Below are 14,677 nucleotides of genomic sequence, written 5' to 3'. Positions count from 1 at the left end.
CTGTACAAACTATTTTGTAGGAAAGGGAGGGTAGAGTTAACATTAAACAAATCACTTTTGGGCTGTTCAGTAAGTTAGCCTGATAATAGACTTTAGATTTTAAGATTTACCTTTTAATGTTGCCATTATAAAATACTACAGTTAGAACTTAGGGATAGGAGTTGTCAATTGTGTAACGAAGGTTGTAAACAAGAAGGGTCTGCTGGTATGTTGTCTATTTTTTATGGTTCATAATTATTTTCTTTTCATAGGACTATCAGACTTGGCTTGACCTCAGAGAATTCGAAACTCGCATTGGAGAACGTTACATTACACATGAAAGTGATGATGCTCGATGGGAGATACACGCATACACGCACAATCTTGATTACCCAAAGCATTTCATTATGGCCCCCAACCCAGATGACATGGAGGAAGATCCTTAGTCATCTGTGAGCTAACCTCAATAAGGAGAGGTTTCATTTCGAGAACTTGGCTGCGTGACTGTTGCTCTCTGCAGGCTATCATTGCAAGGCAGCAGTATCATGAGAATAGGATGGTGGCATCAGTTCTGTAGCCCATAACAAGTAGGGACATGAAGGGAAACTGAGTAATAAAGTCAAAATGGAACTTTTATAAATTTTTATAGCATAAGCAATAACTGGTTCTGTAATTTTTCCTAATCCTTCACATTAGCACAATGTGAATTAGCACTTAATTTATCTCTCCTTTGCTGTTATTACATCATTTGTTTTAAAGGACTATGACTGTCTAGTTATTGCTTATAAGGTTGATTACTCAACATGTTTGCAGTTAAGCAGTGATCATGAGGCTAACAACATATGGTTTGCTGTAAGGACTTAGTATTTGTCCACCATTGGAGGCATTGACTCTTCCGGGGCCCCTATAAATACAGCAATGTACTGCTGGCCTTTTGGTAGATGCATCTTTACATATGGTCTGTATGGTGCAAAAGTTGTCACCTTTTCCATGTTGTAATAGTCACTAGGACAATGGAACAATTGGTGTTACAAATGAATAGAAATAGCTGAACTTATGTTCTCAATTGACACCACATGATACAGTATGCCAACAGTCAGTGGGCACACCTCTGCATTTAACTAATTTATCCTCACCTGGAGATGAATAATTTATAGACAAAATTACATACTAAAGAGGAAAGCTAATGCAGGGTCAGTAAATGTCACTATACAACAAGCAGTTGTCTCCTTCTTCCCTTGGTCTTTGGGTTGGATTTTCAAATACCTAGTATTCTTAAATTAACATTGTATTGTGAGCATTTTGGAGGAGTGGTTGAAGTCAGACATGAAAGTCTAGTTTATCAAGGTGGGACCCGATTACCCCGGCAGCAGATGAAGGAAGAGTAAGGGCTCCTTACACATCAGCCCCAGCAGCCAGCTGTTTCGTAGCAGTTATTAATACAGGTCAGTATCCCTATCTGAGCTGCTCTAAGCAGGAAGGCTTCACTTACCAGATACTGAAATGTTTGCAGACTCTACTAGTTGAACATCCCTGACTTACAAATCTGAAATCCTGCAAAATCAAAAATCTTTGGAGGTGTGTGCCCTTCAGATTCTACATTAGTGATATTCCCATCTGAGCTTTACCCAAAGAGGACCCAGGACCATCATCTCGGAAGAAATACAGTGGCTGTTTATTCCTTCATTCTTCACTAGTCACCAAAAACAGGTTTTTCTTGTTTTTCCTTTTCTTTTTGAGAGCAAAAATTTGGACCAGAAACCTGGGTTTAAGCCTAAGTGTCTTTATTCTGTAAATCTGTTGGCTGAGCAGGTGACATTTGTGAGCATTAGTTTCTCAGGCTGTAGAGTGCACACCATAAATTCTCCCTTCTGCCTTCCTCCATGTAGCTGTGTGAACACTTCTGACAATCTGGAATGCCAGGGTTTTGCTTACCATGGCTCTGAGATAGCAAAGGAAAAACTGTGTGTGAGCAGACCAAAACTAAGTGCTGTCCTAGATGAGAAAACAGCTGCAGGGATCTGTCTAAAGTTAAAACTGTCTTTGAAGAGACGGAAACAGTCGGTTGCCTCTGCCATAAGTGTTGATGCTTTGAACTGTCCTCACAACAGCCACATAGTTAAGCACACTGACAGTTGAGGCACAGGGTAGCTGTTAAAAGTGCGTTGAGTTTAAATATGGATTTAAACCCAGGCCTATATCCCAAGTCCCTTTAACTAACCCAGCCATTGACAAGTACTGTATATCTGTATTTCCCGGAGACTTTCCAAACTGTCTCTGTAATTGTTTTCATACAGCAGTTGTGAAGAGTAATTTTAAGAAACTTCTAAGAATGAATTTTTCCATTTCTGCTAAGTCTACTTGACCAATATGTACAAGACGGAACTGTCGCGTGTCACTAGGCAGCCCCCTGTGGCATTACCATGGGAGGTGAGAACTAACTGGTGTGACTGCTGGCTCGCTGTGCCTCTACAGTCAGACATTACAAGCATTGACATTGATTGCACTGTTTTTTGTTGAAGCCCTGTGCTGTGTAAAGAGAAGACTATAGCCGGGCGGTGGTGGCGCACACCTTTAATCCCAGCACTTGGGAGGCAGAGGCAGGCAGATTTCTGAGTTCAAGGCCAGCCTGGTCTACAGAGTTCTAGGACAGCCAGGCCTACACCGAGAAACCCTGTCTTGAAAAAAAAAAAAAAAAAGAGAGAGAGAGAGAGACTGTCGAGACTGTAAAGGCACTGTCATAGTCTGGAGTTGAATAACCACTCCACTGTTTAACCTGCAGAACTTTCTGTTATTGTCTTAAAGCCAAGCTGTATTTGCATAAAAAGTAATTGTTTCTTAGAAACATGTGACAATTTTCAAAGTAGTGTATAATGACACTGTTTAGTACATTTTATATTTTTTGTTACATCCCACTTTTGTAAATATTTTCAAAACTTGATAATAAAATGTATTTCTCTATTACCATACTTTCCTATGTGAAAACCTTAGACCATCTCTAGTATAAAGATCGCAAGAGAGTTTTATTGGGTTATAATATTTTCCCTGGGGCCTGAGTAGTAGGAGAGTTCTGTGAATATAGCCAGTACTACATGAACACTGACTATATTTACATATTCCCTGTGAAAGACAACCCTTTACAAAGTCATTTCTGTTGTATACTGAATTTGAGATAATTATCTAGAGGGTTCATTTATTGGAATATAAGTATTTAAATATTTGCGTGACTACCCCAGGCATTAAACCATTGCACCTACTATAAGGCTTAGAAAAATCAAATGTCTCATACGAGAAAATTAATTTCTAGAATTTAAGATAGAAGGCACTACTAGACTCTCCCCTCATAATTATAAAAAGTAAAACCAATTATGTATATGGGAGGAGCCAACTGTTGGTATTTACTTCTTTCAAATGTTCTAGCCTGGTCCTTGAAAACAAAGAAAACATGAAACGGTGGCTTCAGAGATAGAAAAGCAGCGCAGAGCAGTGAGGGAAGGTCTAAGGCTGGGGAATGGGCTCAGAAGAGAAAGTACCTGCTGCACAAACAAAAGAGCTTCAGATTGGATCCCGGCACCCACAGGTTACACACCTGCAACCCCAGTAAGACATTGCTGCAGAAGGGACAGAGATGAAATCTTTGCTCAAATTAAAGGGCTATGAGTTCAGAGAGAGATGCTGTCTCAAAAACAAAGTTGGAGAGCAATGGAGAAAAAAAAAAATCCTGCTGTAAACCTTCACATGGAAATGTAATGCCCTGAATGTGGTCACCGGGTACATACTAAAACTATAGGTGCTATGGCTGAAATGTGCATAGACCAATTAAACATGGCCTCATTCCTTCTTTTCGTACAGACTGAGACACAGAATGTTAATGCCATTCTCAGCTAAGCAGAGACAGGAATAGATAAATCAGTGACATACCACTCCAGTGACTTTACCATGGCTAATACCATTTCCATCTAAGCTTCTCATAGGACTGTGCTGCTGATAATCACTTCCCAAGAATGCCCACTGACAGTAACAAAATGAGCTCAGCTTAGGAAATTGTTCCTCCTGGATAGTTCACATTACTGCAGTTTTTTTAGTTATGACTTTTATTTATTCTTTAATATTTTTGTTATCGCTCTTTACTTTCAACCACAGAAGTGTGTGTGATCTTCAGCGTGGAGAACTGCTGACTCCTTCCCGTCACTCTCCCTTCATCGGTGCACACCACAGGACAGAACACTTAAGTCTGTCCTGACATATTTAGTCAATTATTTCCTTCAGCAGAAGCAGGATCTTAACTCTAGAAACTCACATGTGACGTCTTCCATTACGAAGCCTGAGAGCCTTCGGTCACAATGCACTGCTTCATCTGTCGACTTGGAACCCTGGAAATGGCCATTTACCTTATTTATTAAAAATATCCACATCTGTCGACTTGGAACCCTGGAAATGGCCATTTACCTTATTTCCAGTTTCTAACAAACCAATCAGTGCTCTATGTGTTTTTAAAAATTAAATAGAAATACAGTAACTGGATAAAGAGACAATTTCACAACAAACTACTGGGTTGAAACCAATTATACCAAGAGTTAGTTATAACCTTTAACATTCTATCATTTTGATTATATTTTTATAAACAGGTTATTTTTATTGACTGAAAAGAGATATTTGAATACTTATGTTACCTTCAATATGCAAAGTGAATTTCCTTTATTTTGATTTTTAAGACTTACTGAGGAATAAAAAGTCCAAGCTGAAATATCACTGCCAGACAAGTTCAGCAAACCCGGCTACAGAGGCTGAGGGGGCTTTTGACTGGCAGCCTTTCCTCTCTTGACTCCCCCCGTGAAGTCTCTGATGAGGTATCAAGGCAAAGAAGTTAAATCTCTCTCCCATCTTCTGAGGATTCACTAACATATCATACCCCCGGAGTAGCTGCTGCTTCACGGATGGCTCGCCTGCTTTATCCAAAAGGACCTGAAGGGGGGAAAGGCATTGAACGAGCAGCCCCAGAAGAAAGAATTCCCCAGTGCACCACTAACGGTGTAATGACCCAGTGCATCGATTGCCCAGATGGGATCACAGTGTCTTTAACTGTAGAATGCTGTGATCCATATGTATACAGCTGCATCTTTAGCAGATATCCCGGGTGATCTGCTCCATATGGAAGAGGAGTTATGAATTCATACCCGAGAACATGGGAAACTTGGCAAGCTGTGCACACCCTAGCTCTTACTTGTGCAGAAATTACACCTGAGGCTGCTCGATACAACAGCATTAACACTAGTTCACTCAATTTAAATAATTTTAGAAAGTAAGATATTTAGTGTTAGTGAGGTAAACCATTACCTTCAGCCGGACATCAATGCCCATGTTTTTTAAAAATGTTCTCTGTTCCACTGGACCCAGAGAGGCTACTTTTCCTTGTGCCATTCTTCGTAGGTAACTGAAGTCCACATCAGCTGTCAGGTCTGCTGTTCCAGGAGCGATCAAGACATCGTGAAGCTGGTGTCCATAAAACCCCTTGAGGATAAAGAATAGTTTTTATTCTGTTTTAGTTAACATTATTGAGAGTAATGATAGAATATCCTACTAATCCATGTTTTACATTGTAAGTGTTAAGTCTGTCCTAAGGCTGTGGTTTAAACTCTATTTGTTTAAACCACAGTTAAAGTCTTTCTTCTTTCTTTCTTCAAATTTAACATTCTTCTTTCTAAAGTCTAACATTCTTTCTTCAAACAAAGTAACACAAGGAAAACCCAGTAGAATTTATAAAGTTGGAGTGCCTAACGAAGTTGCCTTTAGCATAAGCTATTTAGCATTCCCTTTAATGCTGTGGACAAGTTCTGGTTATCAAAGGCCAGGTAGTTCAGTTTACAGTGCCTGAGAATATGGTGTGTGCTCCATCAGAGCTGCTCTACTAGGATCCTAGAAGGAAGGCTAGAGAACCATTTCCCATGGAAGAATTCCTTTTTGTTTGGTTGGTTTTCATTTTTTGAGACAGGGTTTCACTGTGTAGCCCTGGCTGTCCTGGAACTCGCTCTCTCGCTCTATAGACCAGGCTGACCTTGACCTCAGAGATCTGCCTGCCTCTGCCTCCTGAGTGCTGGGATTAAAAGCATGCACCTCCAGCAAGAATTCCTAGCAGTAATAAAGTTAGAAAGAACCAATGATCTAGAAAATGAGTAATAGCCTCTGGCTAAATAGTTTTCAATTAAAGATTATTCAACATGGTTAGTCATAGTTAAAGAACATTTCAAGCCAGGCAGTGGTGGCGCACACCTTTAATCCCAGCACTTGGGAGACACAGGCAGGCAGATTTCTGAGTTTGAGGCCGGCCTGGTCTACAGAGTGAGTTCCAGGACAGCCAGGGCTACACAGAGAAACAGAAACCCTGTCTTGAAAAAAACAAAAACAAACAAACAAACAAAAAAAAACATTTCAAAAAAATGTTTAGGAAAGGTGAAAGAAAATATCTGGAAAGAAAAATGTTAAAACAGTTGGAAGTAGCTAGGCTAAACATGCAAAGTAGCTTTTTTAATTTTTTTTAAATGAAAGCAGGGTTAAAACATTAATGTGAAGAGAATCTTTCCCAAATTTTATATCATTTCAGTGCTTCCTAGGCTCAATGCATATCCAGGCTCTGTGCTAAGAATGATTGTAAGATCTGAAATTATGGGTAGTTATAACAGCATAACTAACATTAATTTTAAAAATGAATGCAACAAAATTAGACACCATGAAAGCTAAGCTATGACAACTATTCAGTGAACTTCAGGTCTAACAAGGAGATGCTGATAAAGCATTCCCTGGGTGACACATACTCTCAAAGTGTCTGTCTTCGTTCCATCGTGACCGTAATCTGCAATCAGGGCAGCACCTCCCGTTGATGCAATGCGCTGGGACAGTTCCTGGATGATCACCCCAGCATCGGGACACACTTCCACATGCTCCCTCCTTTCATCACGCTGGGGAGGGAAGCGTTAGATTCACTGAATCACTCGGAAGAGCTGCTTCCTTAGGGTCTTACATGTTTCCACAGTGAACATTTCTTAGTTATAATGAATTCTGCTTGAATACGGTGTGGCCAGCGTTGCACAGGATACCCTTTTCAGTATACAGAACTTGGTTATTTCAAGGTGGACATTAAGTTTGAAGACACGAAGAGCATGAAGGTATATTTTCAAAACCTGTTTTTAAAACAGAAAACTTGAGGAAATTCTTACGATCTAGGAAGTAAACGTGTCTCTAGGGCAGAGAAGAAGAAATAAATAGAAAGCTCTGATACTCCTGAGAAGCAGGTGCTCCTTGGGGATCTCTAACCATAGCCCTGGAGTGGGAGGGGTGGCTCGGCAGATAACAGCACTGGACTCTTCCAGAGTGCTTGGTTCCATTCCCAGCACCCATGTGGCAGTTCACAGCCATCTATAATTCCAGAGTCAGGGGAACGTTCACCCTCACAAACATGCAGGTGAAACACCAATATATTAAATAAAAACAAATCTTTTTTTTTTTTTTTAAGTTAAGTGCAGTCCCAAGATAGAAAGCTCTGGGGACCATTCCTCAAAAGCAAGAGAAAGCAGCAGTTAATCTGTTCACAGTGTGGGGTCAAAGGGAGGTCTGGGTTTGCGTATAACCCAGCGTCTGTCAGTGATGAGAGCACACAGATGCCGGCATGCTGCTCAGATCAGCAGTTACCACAGACACTGCCTTCACACAGGGACCGTCCCTGCTAAGAAAATGATGGCATCCTTCCTCATCAGGGAACAGAGCGGGGCGCTTAGCTGATTAAATGCTTACAAGCCCCATCTAGATGACACACAAGAGACAAAGCGGCCCATAGGGCTTCTGGACCGCCACTGTGACTGCCACCACCAAGTACCTCACGTGCTGTGCTCCAGCTTCCCACTGGAAGAACTAAACTGGCAACTAGGAAGACAGACTGGACTATTCTGCAGCAACAAAGCTTAGAAGAAAAACTCAAATTCATACTTGAATGAAGGCTTCTGCAGGGGTCGCACAAGGCGCCAAGACGAACCTCAGTTTATCAGAAGCTTGTGGGTCAACATCAACAAGCACTTCTCTCCATCCATGTGGTGTTTTCTAAACAAAATACATCAAAGTAAGTATTCACAAGCACTTGAAACATGATGTTCTAATGAAGGAATAACAAATAGAGCTATAGGAGAAGCAAGCCTCACGGGGCTGCACAGAGATGGAAATCAAACCCAACATGACAAATGACTATATTACATGAAACTTTCTCTTAGCCTTAGAAGTTGCCATGGATACAGCCAATCACTAAACCCAAATTCTCAAAGAATGGATAGAGGAAATTCTAGTCTTGTAATTTAAGCACTGTCGTAAGTCCTCGCGATACAGCCATTCCCATTATAGGCTCTCTCGTGCCCTCACCCAAAACTAAGAATTTATAGCAACGTTCCCAGGAGAATATGATCCTGGTTGATATTTGCTTCTCAGTCATAGTCATGAAAATCCCAAGGTGGGTAAGCAGAATGTTTACTAGCATAGCTTTAAGGCCCTTGGTTAACCATAAACAGGACTTTCCCAACAATACCTGAAATTTATGCACAGGAAGAACATCAAAAAACTCATGTGCTAGATAAAAGCTGTATCCTGTTTAAAAGTACAAGAAAACATAGTTATTTGGCATTTCAAAACAACTGACTCTATTGAACATTAACCATAAAAAGTGCCTGAAACCTGGGATGCTTCTGTACTACCATCTAGGCCAGTGGGTCTCAGCCTTCCTCATGGTGAGACCTTTTAATCCAGTTCCTCGTATTGTGACCACCCCCAACTATAAAATGATTTCATTGCTCCTTCATAACTTTAATTTTGCTTCTGTTATAAATTGTAAATATCAGATGTGTAGAATATGAGATATGCAACCCCTATAAAATGGTTGTTAAACCCCCAAGAAGGTCACCACAGGTTAAGAACTATGGGAAGCTCACTATAAACAGCATACAAACAGTCCTCCTCATTCTGCACATAGTGCCCTGAGAACTGAAATACCCCTCGGTCAGTGAAGTCGTCTATTCATCACTAAGCCTAAAACCAATGAGAATTGAATTGATCCTCTGTGAGAGAATGTGAACTGCGGGTCAGAGTGGCTTTTGGCGTCTTGCTAAGGATCTTGTCCCCACACCATCAACAACTCCTAGACTGGTAAACCACCACACCTTGCTTGCATGTGGGCAAGTAAGGATTTTTCAGGAGGTTAATGGCTAACCCAATCCACGATCACGTTTTTCAGCTGCTTCGGGGCATTTCACCATCAGTACTTTCCTAGATAAGGGAAATACTACAGAGTACAGAAGAGATTTACATTTTGGGTTTCTATAAAATGATATGAAATACACTACTCCTTAATGTTAAGCAATGTTCTGATATATTTTTTGCTAGAAAAAGAAGAATCAGCCATTCTCTGTAGGTTAGGGACTTGGAAGTGGCAACTATGAAACTGTAGCAAAAAGCTGGTCAGCTGTGACAGCTGTGGAGAGTTCCGACCTATGTTCCAACTTTTAATCAATGTGCAGTTGTACCTTTAGGAACATCATTCAGGTCTCGGTACCAGGAGACTGGAATCCCAGTCTTTGTGACACCTTTCATGTATACCAGGGACTCAGCATCTCTCTCCAAGGGGACCTTCTCCTCAGTCAATGTCAGTGCTTGAATCTCACTTAATTTTTGGCTCACCTCTACAAGGTGTATTGAAATGTCACAGGTTTTTAGCACAGCCCCAAGCTGACTAAACACCTAAAACAAAAAAAGAAAAGAAGACTGGGTCTTAGTTACTCTTCTGTTGCTGTGGAGAGACACAATGGCCAAGACAACTTAGAAAAGAAAGCATTTAATTGGAGCTTGATTAATTTCAGAAGGTGAGTCCGTGGCCCTTATGGTGGGGAGTATGGCAGCAGGCAGGCAGACATGACGCTGGTGCAGTGGCTGAGAGCTTGCATCTTTTCATAAGCTGGAGGCAGAGAGTGGGAATGGAGTGGGAATGGGCCTGGTGTGAACTTTGGAAACCGTTAAGCCCATCGAAGTGATATATCTCCTCTAATAAGACCACTTCCTAATCTTTTCCAAAACAGTTCTGCCAACGAGATACCTGCCAAGCATTCCAATGTATGAGCCTATGAGAGCCAAACCACCACACACTGGCAAACACTGTCAAGTAAAAGGGATTTCTGACTGCTCACCACAACCATTTACTTGAATCACAACAAAGATTTATCCCTGACCCAGAACATTCTCCAGTAACAAGAACACATCTTTCAGAGTTAATAAGCAACATCTATATAAGAAATAAACTACAATATGGCTTCCAAGTAACAATTTACTATTAAAAATAAAAAGATTTAGCATCCACACAATGTTTCAGATCAAGTACACTAAAGAAAGTCTGAGAAAATAAAGCGTTGATTTAATAAGACCTGGGTATTAAACTTCTCTGGGGACATGATGAAACTGTATCCTCAGAACCAAATTAAATGGCACTGGTGACTTGATTAACCCTGGGATTAAAACACATTTTCCATTTTTCCTTCACTATTTAACAGCTTTTACTGTAGGGAAAAATACAGGGGGAAAGGAAATACACTTCTACCAACCTTTAGCAACTCAGCGGCCCATTGGCTGCTTGTTGCTTCCTCTACTTTTGGGAGTGTGAAGATACAGACTAATCTTCTGAACTAGAAGTTTTTTTGTTTTGTTTTGAAATCAAATTATATATGAAAAATACTGAAACAACAACTTTCAAAAGGTCAAATTTAAAATAGCAATTATAGGCGGCTGGTGGGATGGCTCAGTAGTTAAGAGCACCGACTGATCTGCCGAAGGTCCTGAGTTCACTTCCCATCAACCACATGGTGGCTCACAACCATCTGTAATAGAATCCAATGCCCTTTTCTGATGTGTCTGAAGACAGTGACAGTGTACTCACATACATAAAATAAATAACTCTTTTTTAAAAAGTAAAATAAAGAAGCTATTCTATTTGGGAGGATGTTTGCTCTGTAGCCCTTCGGAAGACTGGGATTAAAGGCACACACGGCCACACCTAACTAAGAAAATGCTATTTAAAAACCTCAATTAAATGCTTCATATTCAAATGGCTGTCAATTTTAAAAATATATAAAATAGAACCTTGGAAACTTCGTGAGTGGGATTTTTTCTCTTTAAAATACAATCGGAGGCGGGCTGAAGAGATGGCTTAGTGGTCAGGAGCACTGACTGCTCTTCCAAAGGTCCTGAGTTCAAATCCCAGCAACTACCTGGTGCCACAACCATCCGTAATGAGATCCAATGCCCTCTTCTGGAGTGTCTGAAGACAGTACTTACATATAATAAATAAATAAATAAATCTTTACAAAACAAAATATAATCGGGATTCTTATTTGTCATTAAAAAAACTCAATTCCTAATTTCAAAAAAAAAAATCATTTGTCAAAAAATTAAATCTATGATCCTATTTTTACATTAAATTGCCAAAAAGCATATGAGTTACCTTCAAAAATATTGATGAGTTTCAAAACAGCAAAAGTTTACAGTTTAATCAATATTACTATGTATCCTTTTAAAATATTTTCATAGAGTTCTAGGCAAAATGACAGGAAAGAACAATAAAAGAATATCCCCCCCTTGGGCTGGAGATGCCCGGTTGGTAGAGCCTGCTGTGCAAGCCTGAGGACCTGAGTTTATTCCCAACACCATGTCAAAAACAGAGAGTCCTGGTGCCATACATACACCTTTAATCCCAATCCTGGGAAAGCAGAGGCAGGAGAGTGACTGGAGTTTTCTAGCGAGTCAACACATTTCCATTTCAATGAGAGATCCTGCCTCAAGTAAGGAAAAATCAATAGCAGAAGTCATCCGCCATTACTCCACATTACTCTGACATTGGATTTTAGTAGACAAATATAAGAATTAGAAAGTTGACGGAAAACCCAGAAGATTAATAATACTTGAAAACTAGTTGGAAAACAGAAAGAGGGGTTTAAGTGATGTTCTTTTACTACTTACCCTCAAAATATCTGCTGCGAGGGTCCCCCGACCTGGACCAAGCTCTACCAGCTGGAAGGCTGTGCTTCTCCCAGAAGCCATCCATTCACTAACGAACCAGACCCCTAGCAGCTATGACAGGAAAAATCATTAAAACATTATACTATAAAACTCTACCTGAATACATGCTTTATACCAAAATGCAAAACCTTTACAAATAATTCAATATAGGTTATTGGACATGCATAGACACACATACACAAAGAGAGAGAGAGACAGACACACACGTGTACACACACATCCGAATGCACTGTCACGGCAGTGGGACTGTCACGACACACACTGCATAGGAAGCTTACTATCAGGGCAAAGGGTGCTAAGCCCCATGGCACACATAAGCAATCACTTACAGAAAGGTACTAGAGTTTGGGAACAAAAGCGCACAGAACAATTATGCCGTTGCTTCTTACTCGTGATCTCCACTAGTACACAACCCTTAAATATAATTTACTTTCTCAAGCCTAGGCCCCACCTCTGTTTATGTACTACTTCCTATTTTTAAGTCATCAAAGGCACCTTTAGGGAAGTAAATGAACCGCAACTCTTGTCTCTTACAGGAAGACCCCACTGTAACCTCCTTAAGTTATAGCTGGCATCTCCCTCCCCCTCTCGTTCTCTCTCTTCAATCACATTGTTCATGGTTTTTCTCCTCTCAAATCTTTTCTATCTTTCTTTGTCCTTCACATGTCTCCACTTCTTTTTCTATACTGAAATCTGAGTTTTTCAAATGTTCTCTCTACCATTCCCTCTAAAATTTTAAGTATTTGATAAATCACACACACACACACACACACACACACACACACCATAAAACACTGTTACAGATGAGCATAGCTCGGTCTTCTCTCAAGTATCTATAACATTCATTTCTTCTGTGGTCTTCATGTTGGGTATTACCTCCCCGAAGATTTGACTTATTTCAGGTGAAGTAATAAAGTCTCCTTTTTCTCCTAGCATATCATGATGCATATAATATCCCTGCGTAAAAAAGAGAAAATAGAAAGGATTAATTTTCAAATAAGATTTTTAAAAGTGCTCCTCCAAAATATTATTTAATACATATAAGTGAAGTAACTATTTATTAAGAAGTTCTCTCTTCTGAAATAATCAAGATAAGGACAGAGTCTTTGCCTAAATTTTACATAGTCGTAGTCATTTTGCAAACTCAAGGAAGACCAGCAGGTACTCAGGTAGAAGGGCTGCGGACGTGCAATGTCCACCTCTCGACTCCTGGCCCTCTCCCACTCCCAGTCAACACAGTCAACACAGATTCTCACCATCCTGGCTGCCTCCCCTCCCAGTTAGTCCTGCCTGTGGCTGATACTCTGTTCCTCAATTTTTCTTGACCATCGTGAAACCTAAATAAATGTGGTTTGTGTGAAAATCCATCCATGTGTTAGTGACAGTGAGAGGCAGAGCCATCCAACTATATACCAGTGACTTACACAATGTTCCTATGGTTAAGGTATCTCAATAAAAAGGTAGGTTTAAAACAATGGCCTTGTTTGTCTCTATTTCCGTGCCAATGTAAAGTCTCACTTTCTTCCCATCTTAGTTCTGTACCTGTTCAGTCTATTCAAAGAGCATCTTCACTGACTTCTCTCTCCAAAGACTTCCAGCCCAAAACTAAATTCAGTGCTTTTTTTTTTTTTTTAAATGTGACAACTAGTATGTTGCTTACAGGGTTTAATTATCTGGGGAGAAGACTTTGTCTTATCTTCATATCCCAAGTTTTACCATAATGCTTAACCTTCAAGAAAGACTCAAAGCTTTCTTAGAGCCAGGCAGGTGGAGATTACCTAGAATCCAAACACTCAGGCGGGTAAACTGATGCCTCAAGCTCAGAGTCAACCACATACATAGATGCACGACCCAGCTAGGAAGTCATCATTCCTTTAACTCAGGAAATTCAAACTACATGCTGTCACCTAAACACCGCAGAAATTTGTCGTGACCTCTTTTCTTTTGGCACTGCCCTTTAATGCAACGAGATCACATGACAGATTAGACTACATTCCAAGGACTTCGGAGGTGATTCCATCCCCTGATGGCTCTGGAAACCTTCAGGCTCACAATACGTGGTTCACACGCCCCTATGTTTACCTTGGCTGGGTTGGTCAAAACCTCCTTCATGTACTCGGCCACAGTGATGGGACCTGTAGACTTTATTTTATACATAAGATGCCGCAGCATTGGCGTCACCTGGTTGCTTTCTGCCGGCTCATTCCCGGAGCTGAAGCATTTCCCTCTCCAAATAAAGGGAATGCCTGAAAAACATGATTAAGCCCCCCAGCCCCGGCATTAGAAATCTCCATTTTATTTACATGCGCAGCAAACAGCCTAGAGCTTGCAAGGCTGCCTAGCTCATCGCTAACTTCGCCCCACGACAGAACCCGATGGAGGCATGCGCTGAACCCATGAGTACAAGCCCCTCCACACAGCCAAGCCTCTCTGCGGACCGGCTTGCAAGTTCCAGCCCCAAAAAGCAACCGAGGAACCACGGAGCCGCGCCACGCGGTTTCCATGGAAACAGGATTCTGCCTGAGGACGCTCACCCGCGCGGACCACGCAGCGTCTCACTAGAGCATTCATTCCTATCACCTTGGGGCCAGGCTCCGCCCCG

The 14,677-nt window shown here is 40.9% G+C and overlaps 2 protein-coding genes across 3 annotated transcripts in view; one reads left to right on the top strand and one right to left on the bottom strand.

Annotated features, from left to right (window-relative positions):
- Positions 1-2,943, top strand: part of Prkd3 (protein kinase D3) — a 73,631-nt gene extending 70,688 nt beyond the window's left edge. Inside the window, exon 19 of the mRNA XM_052186423.1 lies at positions 252-2,943. Within this exon, the coding sequence (XP_052042383.1) occupies positions 252-425 (174 nt within the window). The 3' untranslated portion in view covers positions 426-2,943. The remainder of the gene's footprint in view (positions 1-251) is intronic.
- Positions 2,944-4,393: 1,450 nt separating this feature from the next.
- Positions 4,394-14,673, bottom strand: Ndufaf7 (NADH:ubiquinone oxidoreductase complex assembly factor 7). Of its 2 annotated transcripts, XM_052186422.1 has the most exons (11): positions 14,610-14,673; positions 14,158-14,321; positions 12,952-13,032; positions 12,016-12,126; positions 9,537-9,750; positions 8,546-8,604; positions 7,960-8,070; positions 6,792-6,935; positions 5,317-5,490; positions 4,701-4,944; positions 4,394-4,410 (listed from the first exon to the last, which is right to left on the bottom strand). In XM_052186422.1, the coding sequence occupies exons 1-10, from the start codon at positions 14,644-14,646 to the stop codon at positions 4,729-4,731; spliced, it is 1,311 nt and encodes a 436-aa protein (XP_052042382.1). In that variant the 5' UTR covers positions 14,647-14,673; the 3' UTR covers positions 4,394-4,410; positions 4,701-4,728. The 2 variants fall into 2 exon arrangements, with proteins under 2 accessions (XP_052042382.1, XP_052042381.1); XM_052186421.1 differs by lacking the exon at positions 4,394-4,410 and having other exon boundaries at positions 4,654-4,944.
- Positions 14,674-14,677: the final 4 nt, after the last annotated feature.

This window comes from Apodemus sylvaticus, chromosome 6 (genome assembly GCF_947179515.1).
Source record: "Apodemus sylvaticus chromosome 6, mApoSyl1.1, whole genome shotgun sequence".
NCBI classification, from domain to species: domain Eukaryota; kingdom Metazoa; phylum Chordata; class Mammalia; order Rodentia; family Muridae; genus Apodemus; species Apodemus sylvaticus.
Note: the sequence above shows the minus strand (reverse complement) of the source record. Positions and strands in the feature narration are given on the sequence as shown.

What these genes read in the sequence shown, in the direction of transcription:
- Ndufaf7 (XM_052186422.1), bottom strand. Translation starts at nt 14,646, where the DNA reads ATGAATGCTCTAGTGAGACGCTGCGTGGTCCGCGCGG. An exon ending in ACGCTGCGTGGTCCGCGCGG is followed by an intron (nt 14,322 to 14,609) that starts GTGAGCGTCCTC and finishes CATGTTTTTCAG; the next exon opens with GCATTCCCTTTATTTGGAGA. An exon ending in CTGCAGAAGCCTTCATTCAA is followed by an intron (nt 6,936 to 7,959) that starts GTATGAATTTGA and finishes TTCCCTCCCCAG; the next exon opens with CGTGATGAAAGGAGGGAGCA.